Source organism: Arachis ipaensis, chromosome B03 (assembly GCF_000816755.2).
Source record: "Arachis ipaensis cultivar K30076 chromosome B03, Araip1.1, whole genome shotgun sequence".
Classification (NCBI taxonomy): Eukaryota; Viridiplantae; Streptophyta; class Magnoliopsida; order Fabales; family Fabaceae; genus Arachis; species Arachis ipaensis.
The window spans coordinates 8,478,811-8,488,920 of NC_029787.2; the positions used below are offsets into that span (position 1 = coordinate 8,478,811).

The 10,110-nt window shown below is 36.1% G+C and overlaps 2 protein-coding genes across 8 annotated transcripts; both read left to right on the forward strand.

Moving 5' to 3' along the window:
• On the forward strand, positions 2,974–3,495 carry LOC107632259 (ATP-dependent DNA helicase PIF1-like). The gene has a single exon (XM_016335961.1). It carries the CDS (start codon positions 2,974–2,976, stop codon positions 3,493–3,495), a length of 522 nt encoding a protein of 173 aa, XP_016191447.1.
• On the forward strand, positions 4,899–8,854 carry LOC107628777. 7 transcript variants are annotated; one of them, XR_002358776.1, is made up of 4 exons: positions 4,992–5,849; positions 6,567–6,666; positions 7,197–7,450; positions 8,523–8,854. XR_002358776.1 is itself a non-coding variant. In XM_021118015.1 (3 exons), the coding sequence occupies exons 1-3, from the start codon at positions 5,716–5,718 to the stop codon at positions 8,538–8,540; spliced, it is 252 nt and encodes an 83-aa protein (XP_020973674.1). In that variant the 5' UTR covers positions 4,899–5,715; the 3' UTR covers positions 8,541–8,854. The 7 variants fall into 7 exon arrangements, 3 of the variants coding, with proteins under 3 accessions (XP_020973674.1, XP_020973673.1, XP_016186860.1); XR_002358777.1 differs by having other exon boundaries at positions 7,197–7,396; XR_002358775.1 differs by having other exon boundaries at positions 4,999–5,849; positions 7,197–7,491.

The following is a 10,110-nucleotide window of genomic DNA, read 5'->3' on the forward strand; positions in this document are numbered from 1 at the left end:
ACGTTACATGATTCTTGACTTGGCTTGATTTTTTACCCTAATTATAATTTATAATTTGACAGTAATTTTTTTCTTCAATTCCACAATTTTTTATTATAAATTTTAATATTCCAATTTCAATTTTGGCTATCTAATCAAGGTTCTTTTTTCCTATCCGACCCACGGTGGGCGCAATAATATCCTTAGTGATTTCATAATATAATCCTCTTTCATACAGTATTCTTCAATTATTGTTCATAAGTTTTTAATTTTATCTCTCGATCTTTGATCAATTGCATCAACGATTATTATTACTATTTTTTATATTATTAGTATTTTTTTTGTAACCCTCACACCTTTCTAGGCACCGCTTACTATATGTTACTTAATTTGTAAATACAAGAATAGATAGATAAATAGATAAATAGATACATAAATATAAAGATAAGAAATATGACTAACTTAATACAAATATTTGAATAGGCTATTCATAACCCCACTTATATGCATGAGCGTATCTCACACACACACATACATATGTTATTTTAAATAAATAAATAAATAAATATATACACATATATTCCTGGTCTACCTTACATCACTTACTCAACGCACAACATTCCACACCCTCCCCCCACTCCACAGGATTCCGCTGTTTCCCCCAACGTTGTTTTTGTTTTTAGCCATGCGGTCATTCTCTGAAATGTTCCAAAAGTTTATTTACGGCTTGGTGGACCATGGATGAGTCACCAATATATATGTTGCTTTCTATTTATGTTCACACACACAAGCCTATGCGTTCCTTTTATAGCGATTTCTATTTACAAGCTAAGGCAAAATGAGATCTTCCTGTCCGTACATAGCATATGACACTGTTGCTATTTTTTGTGAAGTATGTGCCTTTAGCCATCGGCTGACTCGGGTGAAAATGGTGATCCCAACCCTGATTTTTATAGGCTTCTCTTCCTTGCATTGGATCCCGTGGCCGTACGTTTCCTTTTGCCTCAATACCTCTGTTATTCATATCTTCATAAATCATATATTCGTTTTTTGCTATCTATTTCATATACTCTATCTGTAATATGAAGATAACCATCTTCCAAATGAGCAAAATGTTTTGTACGAAGATCACCAGCTTATTGAGAATGTTATCGACGCTGCGGTCTCAAAGGATAGTATGTTTATTGGTTGGTTTAAGGCTAACAAGAATTTTGATCTGGCCCGTACACTGACTTGCGCGGAGATGCCGTCATTTTTTGTTTGGGACAAGCAGGGGTATATGTGGAGGCCACGGAAGCAAGGGAATGTCATAGGTCGTCTCACGCATATTCCTCACTCGCATGGAGAGGAGTACTACCTTCGTATGTTATTGAATTATCAAAAAGGGTGCCAGACATTTGCTGATGTGCGTTCCGTTTGTGGGATTGTGTACGATACATTCAAAGAGGCCTGTTATGCCCTAGGGTTATTGCAGGATGATAAGGAATTTATTGATGCACTTAATGAAGCCAGTGCGTGGGCATCGCCGAATTATATCAGGAGGTTGTTTGCAATGCTTTTGATGTCGAACAACATTGTGCGTCCTGACATGGTGTGGGAGAAATGTTGGCAACATTGCGTGGACAACTCGCTTCTTTCTGGAAGACATAACTTAGGTAAACTTTCCGGATTGCTTTTACTATCCGGTTACTGTTTCGCAATAAATTCAGACCACTCCATTCAAAAACATCCGGTCGTCTCCACCTCTTGCAGTTTGTTATGCATTTATTTTATTTTCCCTTCGTCATCGTGTCCAGTTTGTTTCTTACGTAACTACGTTGCATTTTTTTGCTTTTAGGTTTTCAGCGTTCTGTTCATGAGATTAAGTCCATCACGCTTGCCGAAATTGAAAAACTCTTGCAGCCGAATGGTCGGAGCCTGAAAGAATTTTCTGACATGCCGTTTCCTGATTATGCTGGTTTACCTGAACCTTCTGACACAATCTTTTCTGATGAGCTAAATTTTGACAGGACAGAATTGGCAAGTATCGCCGTGGATTTGATTTCCCGGTTGAATCGAGACCAGCGCGTTGCGTTCGACACAATAGCAAATGCAGTTCATTGTGACGCTGGTGGTTTTTTCTTTGTCTGTGGTTATGGTGGAACTGGTAAGACCTTTCTATGGAATGCACTGTCTGCTTCGATAAGGTCTAAGGGTGATATTGTCCTAAATGTTGCATCCAATGGCATTGCAGTTCTGTTGTTGCCTAATGGGCGAACTGCTCATTCACGCTTTAAGGTTCCGCTCAGTGTTAACCAAGACTCTATTTGTAATATAAGGCAAGGCACACCCCCCGCGCTTCTTATTTCATCTGCAAAATTAGTTATATGGGATGAAGCACCTATGTTAAATAAATTTTGCTTCGAAGCGCTGGACAAATGCCTTAAGGATGTTCTTCGATTTGATCGTGGATATAATCCTCATGCCCCATTTGGTGGGAAAATTGTTGTTCTAGGAGGTGATTTCCGTCATATATTGCCTGTGATTCCTCGTGGTTCCCGGGAAGAAATCGTTCATTCGTGTATTAATGCTTCGAACCTGTGGCAATCTTGCCAAGTGTTGCAGTTAACTGAAAACATGAGACTGTCCCGTGGTTCACGAGATATCCACGGTGTACAATTGAAGGAATTTGCTACATGGTTGCTTCAAGTTGGTGACGGGTTAATCGGAGACAATACCGATGGCGAATCAGTGATTAGAATACCCGACAACTTGCTGCTTAATGTTGAGTCTCCCTGTCTGCATGATTTGGTGTTGTTCATTTATCCTAACATCTTACTCTATTCTTCTAGCATGGATTATTTTAAGGGTAGGAATATATTAGCACCAACACTTGATGTCGTAACTGAAGTAAACAATCATGTGATGTCTTTGATCCTTGGCAACGAGAGGGTATACTTGGGCTCTGATACACTAATTAGTGAAGATGGTCACTTGTAATCTGAATTATATACAATGAGCACCGAGTCATTGAATGCGCTAAATTGTTCAGGAATTCTCCAACACCGGTTAGTTCTTAAAATCGGGGTTCCTGTGATGCTTCTTCACAATATTGACCAATCCAATGGACTATGCAATGGTACGCGCATGCAGGGTAGACGTCTTGGTGACCATATCATTGAGTGCGTCATCTTAGCAGGTCGTAATACTGGTGATGTTGTATTTATTCCCAGGATGAACATGTCACCCAATAACGATATATTACCAATCAGGTTTACTCGATGTCAATTTCCGGTTGCTCTTTGCTTTGCGATGACCATAAACAAGTCCCAAGGTCAAACGCTGTCAACAGTTGGCGTCTATCTTCCGAGGCCTGTTTTTACTCATGGTCAGCTTTATGTTGCGCTTTCTCGGGTCAGCATGCATTCTGGACTGAAGATTTTATCTGTTGATTCTAACGGCAAAGTTTCAGATCATACTATTAATGTTGTCTATAGAGAAGTTTTTACCGGGATGCTACCTAACATTCTCCCTTGATCGGTTTACCTCTCATGTGCTCCTTCTGTAATCTTTTCGGTACGCAGTTCTTCTAACTCTTAAAGAATAAATAAAGAACATTTTTCTCTTACTTAATTACATATTAAATATTATTATTTATATAATACATCTCTATACAAACAATTATTTTTAAAGGAAAAGTCTAGGGGGCTAGCAATTTTATTTAATTTTGGCTAGCATGTAATCCGTAGAGAACGTTGAGTCATTTGATGAAATCTCACACCAATCCACCACCATTAAATCATCATTGATGATTATTTGATGCTGCCAATCATAAACGTTGCTGGCCGCAAGCATTGTTTATTTTTAAATAATTTAATTCGTTTTCTTATTGAATAATATTTATTTACAATTATAATTTTAATGCCTATGCTTGGCACGGGAGATAAAACTAGTACGACTTATTATTCAGAATTTGGATAGGCTTTTCTTCTGTTTGGATTGTTCTTGAATTCGATTTAAAAAAATTATAGTCATCTCAAAAGGCCAATTTGTTGATTCGAGTCCTTGATGATTCCAGAATAATGTCAGATGCCATTTCACCAGCTTCATTATCTGACTTCTCACCTGGGCTAAGCCCCGAACTTGGGACTTCTCCCATTCTTCATTCCCCCACCTCTCTGGAAAATTCCCCTAGCTGTTCACAAAGGCTTCCCTGAACCCACTCGCAGCAACTCTTCGAACCTATACTAGCTCCTTAAACTCCTCTCCTTGAAAGACAGGATGAATCAGAAGAGCTACTTTCAGTCTTAGCCCTAGCGTGGGTGAGTGGTTTATTGAGCACAGGCCCTTCCACTCTGTCGAATCTCCAATAGGGCAGGCATTAATATGAAAAGGTTTACTTTCCAGCTGGGACATCATCCACAGCTATAGCGGCCTTTCTGCTGCTAGGTCTAGTCGGCAATTCAGCAGCTAGGCTGAGGGACACGAACGCATTAAGAAAGCAAGTGAACTCCCTCTAAGCAGTACAGGTCCTTCTTTCGTTTCCGCTGCGAGGTCCCCACGCCAACCAAAAAGGCAGGTTCATCAACCCCGTGAGGGTAATTATTTCGCTTCTAGAGCGCTCAGCCCTGTGTCAAAAAGAGATTGAGGGCTAAGAAAATGAGTGAAATCCGTTTTTGCATAGCTTGCATTCAGACTCTACCCTATCTTTCGTAGCATGCATTCCCATCGGTGTCGCAACTGATTCGGCCCGAGGAGATTGCTTCAAACCATATCAATCTTTCTTCAGACGAAAAACTAGTCCAGCCATGTCAGAATGCATTTTGAATGTCTAGCTGATGTCTTTCTCTCTAGGTGCCAGCTGTCCTCGTGTAGAGTTAGAGCCTAACGCGTAAGACTCAACTGCCGAGGATGCTCTCGGGGATTAATACGCAATATTGACTTAGGAAATCCGGACCATCAACAAAAAGGATCTATATTACCTTTTACTATTAAATAACAAAAATAACAGAACTATAAGTATAAGGGGCTGGACTCTAGAAATTTACTGGTAGTATGAGCAAGGAAAAGGAAGGAGGCTAGTCCCCGAAAATGCCTTTTGAAGTTGGGGTTCAAGCGTAAAGTCTGTCTCGAACTTATAAGTCTAAAGCTAGGCCCGGGAAGTTTGGTATTACGTAGTCACGTCTCTTCTCTTACCCAACCGGGGATGAATTCAATATTCTTTCCTGTGATTCTCTTCCCAGATCTTCTCCTTGATTCGCTCGCTAAGTGATCTTTAGGCGCTTCAAGGTCCTCAATTACGTAGCCCTTATCTTCAGGGGTTTTAACTGAAGAAAGAAGATGCCTTCTCAGGCTCTTTAGCGCCCAACTTATCAAAATATAGCCATTTTGCTCTTACCATTAATGAACCGGGGGGTAGGCATAAAGAGTTCACATGTGTTAGGAAAGAACGAGCTTCCTCTAGCTAAAGACCTGACAGCGGACGGGTGCGTAGTTAGTCTTTCTCTTCCTCCGTTTCTTCCGTAGAATTAGAAGCTGGCTTCGGAGGGCCTTCTCTAATCTAATAGGGGAAAATCCTTCTATTTCCGTCAAATGACCCGGCCGACTAGGGGAACTTAGCCAAAGGATTACAATTCACTTTTTCAAGGTACCTTATTTAGCCGGTTAGTTAAGAACTTTTAACGGAGAGTTGGAATGCATCGAAGAAGAAGCGAAAAAGATATCTGAAATGGACATAAAATTACGATTTTTAAGGATATGAAGAATTCGAATTCGAATGCGAAATTGGAAAAGGTTGTTGAAGAGTTGAAGAGTGTGAGTGAAACGCGACCTATAATACTTACACGGTACAAATCAAATCCGACGAGAATTGAATACAAGCAGAATCTTAGGTAAATAATAGTTGACAATGTTGGATTTTTACTTTTTATCATTGTCTCTGTTTGAGATGTTCCTTTCTTTTAAATATTTGACATTAGTCCTATATTCCTCTTTATTTTTTGAGGTTGAAGAATTGAAACTTCTCTGGCAAATCATCCGAATAATTTCTTTTAAGTTTATTGGGTTTAATTATTTATTATTTAAGGCATTTTTTTTAAGATTACAATTATCTTTTTTGAGATACTAGTTGATTTGTTTTGTGAGTGAAATTTACATCTGAAATATCTCTACATGATTTTTTTTTAATTTATTGAAGGATTAATTTTTTTATCCTCAGGATTTAATTTTGCACTTGTTTCTAGTAAAGAAGATGCACTAAACTTATTATCATCTAAAGTACACAAACAAGAATTTGGATTCTCTAAATTTTAAATTTGTACTTTAGAGGGTAAAGTGTGATCTTCTATTCTTGAATGGTTTCTCTCTCATATTTATTCTTGGTTTCACCGATAAAATAAATAATTAAGAGATCACACTTTATTCTCTAAAGTAAAATTTAAATTTTAGAGAATCCAAATCCCAAAAACAATTGTCAAAAAAGAAGAAAAAAAACGCCAGGATTCATAAATGAGGAGAAAAACAATTGAAGAGTTCTAATTGATAGCATGATAGTAATTATGCCACATCAGTAATTTGATTGTTGATTCATATAAAAAATAAGTCAAAAGGGAAGAGAAGGGCGGTGGAGGAACCAGTGGACAAGGCCACTCTTCAGAAGCAGAGACACATGATCAAGAGTCTGCTGCTAGGTTCAGGGAACGCAAACAGGTACTTACCCCCTTTTCCAACATTTTTTTTAATAGAGTTTCTTTTGTTATATATTTTGATTTAATGTTTTGAAAAATGGAGATTCTTATGTGGTAAGTGATGTTCACTTTTGCTGGGAATTTCACTATTGGGGCTATAATTGTTGAGTTGAAAGGAACAGGAACTGAATTAAAATTGAGTTTTTTCAATCTTATCTCTATAGCTTTAAATTACTTGTTGCAGCTTCTTGAGTTCGTCATTCCAATATCCAGTTGTGAAAATTGGTACAGAAGATCAATCTTTTATTGACTCTGTTATGGTGATGTGAAAATTGGTGATTGGATTTAGATCTAATTGATTATTGAATACCCATGAGCTATCAACAGTGAGTAGAATAAATTCAAACTTTGTAAAAATAAAAAAGTTTATGAAAATGCCCAAAGGCTTTTTATTGTGTTTTGTTTCCATTTTTTGCTTTAAACTAGTGGTATACTATGTTGAATATTTGCCCGAAGGCTTTTTTATTGTGTTTTCTTTTATGCTTGTTCCAGGATCTTGGTAATTCGGGAGGTGGGAAGTCTAGCTACAATTTGATTTCAAACAGTTATAAGGTGATGCATGAAGTTCAACAACCTGGTACCAGAAAAAAGTCAGCAAGATAGAAGTGATTGTTTCTCAAGTACAAATGCTAGTGCTCTCTACAAGCCTTTTGCAGCTTCATCTACAGGGATGAAGAGACTGTCTCCATATGGTAATTCTGTTGTTGATGCTTATCCTAAAAAGATGAGGGCTGTTATAAATAAGGGTGAGTATGAAAGATCCAAAGTGGTTCCGACAGCCCAAAAGGTAGATGTTATTGCTTACCCACAAAATAAAATGGGTGAAAAATGCATGTATGATTCCATTATTAATGGTACCAACCAATATTGTGAAACATGGATGAAACCTCCCCATGTTACAACACGTTATTTTGAAAGAATTGCGGAGCCAGATTATTCTTGTAATGATCTGAGTTCTGTTGGCAGTTGTAGTGTGATAGGTAGTAGTACAAGTAGAAGTTCCAGTAATATGTTAGCAGGTTCTTGCTATGATGAAGATACCCTTTCTAGTGACGCAGAGTCTTTAAATGTTGGAGATTTGGATAAAGGGTGTCCAATTTCTCCTGAGGAGGATGTAGCAGAAGGAATTCATAGGGTAGAGTTGCATGCCTATCACACTACTCTAGAGGCAATATATGCTTCTGGTTCTTTAAGTTGGGAACAATAAGAGTTATTGACTAATCTTCGTATATCACTACATATTTCTAATGATGAACATTTGATGGGGATAAAGAACTTAGCTTCAGTTGGTCAGAATTTTTAGATATTCATACAAGGGATGTCATGTTAGAATATTTACTGTTTAAATGTACAACATTAGATCCTGATTGTTAATCTTTCTGTATTAATAATAATCATTATGAGTATATCAAATTATGGAGCCAACCGTTTTGTATTTTTGTGGGTGTTTTGATGTTCTTGTTATTGTTTTCAACATTAAAAATTGTGGATTTCCTCAATTGCTATGATTTGTCCCCTTCAACTGTTCATTTACTTCCTGTTCTCTTGTATATTATTTCATTGCGAAACAATTGTTAATGACTTGAGACCTTGAAAACTTAGTTAAAGCTTGTAATTGCACAACTTCAAGTCTATAGTTATGCTTAATTTGGATTGGAACATGTTAGATTTTCAGTAGTTGCAATAATACTAATTGTGTATGTTATTGTTTCCTTTAGTTTTTGGAATTGGATCTGAGCTTGTAATTTGAGATGATTTCCAATCTCACCATTTTGGTGGTTTTAAATGTTGAAGACACTGTGTATGTGTGTTTTGCAGCTCTTGTCCAGTTACTAAAATTCCAGGAACATCTGCTCTTCAAATTGCACTCTGATGGAAAATTCCAGTTGAGACAAGGCTTGCAACACTTCTGATGGAAAATAAGGAGTTTTCAAAAGCTTTGACTTTACTCTCCAGCTTGGTCAAAGGCAAAAGCTGCACTCACAGCAGCAAGAACAGCTGCAAATGCTATTTATGTGTTTTCTCTTGTATATTATTAATTCCCTAACATGTATTGTTTTCTCATACCAACTTCACTTTTAGCTGCCATTTGTATATTTCTTCACTTTATATTAATGTTTTCATACAAAGTTTGCTCCGTTTGCTCTTTCTTTTCGAAACTTCCCATATTTTTGTTCATTGCTTGGTGTCTTGGAATTATAATGTGAACTAGAGATTAGTTTTGGAAACAAAACAAATCTTTTAGCGGGATGGACGGAACCCTGTTTGCATTGATACCTATTAAAAGATCCCAGAAACCATTTTTTAAAACACCTAAAATTCCTTTCTGTTTCATCCACTTAGGTTGGGTCCTATTAGTCCACCCTTTAATTTTTCATTAAATATTTTGTAATAGTAAAAAATGTAAAAATTGGTCAACCTGATAACATCAAAATAGCAATGCTCATAGGAATAATTTTAAGGATTATGTAAACTAATTTTTATTTTATTTTATTTTTATCAATTCCAGGTTACAAATTTATAATTTTCAATAAAATGAATAAAATTTGAACTTTGTTGTTGTTTTAATGCATTTGAGGATTTGCCTTGATATCTGTTAAAAGAGTAGGAATGAATGATCAAGAAAGAGAGAGAAAGAAAGAGAAAGAAAGAGAGAGAAAGAGAGGCTGTGATCAAATGTCATTCTCAATTGTCTAAGAATGTAAAACATGTTTTATGATATTTTCTTTAGAGAGGAATAAAGAAAACAAGTATCTTAGGAAGAAAACAGGTATCTTAGATAAAAACCAAGAAACACAAACTGGTTGAATTGTGATGTTAGTATATCTTCCCAATTTGCACCTCTAAGCTAGAAATCATAAGCTTTTTGTAAAACTTTAAATTCTGTATACTTTGTCTTACTTTTATTAATATAAAATATAAATGATATAAGATAAAGAAAACTGCTTCTAAAGCTTCTCTCCACCCTTCTATCTTTCCATTTATTTCCTCTTCCACTTATCTAATATGACCATAGTTGTCAGAACCGAACCGGTGATCGAACCGGTCAGGCTACTGGGTCACTGGGTCAACCGGTGGGTTACTGGTTGAATCGGTTAATCCGGTCCTATGTAAATAAAAAATAAAATATAGTTAAAAAATTAGAATTAAAAATTTAAAATACATATTTTTACTAACATTTTAAAAATATCTAGCTATTCTAAACAATATGAAACAGGAACAATAAGTATTTTGTTAATTTTACTCTATCATAAATATTTTTATTTTGTTTTTATATTAAAATAAGTATTATTTTTGAATTTTAATAATGTATTAATTAATTTATATCTATTATACTATTATATACTACAAGTATTTATTGAAAAATAATATTAATAGATATTATATAATTATAAAAAAATAAGTG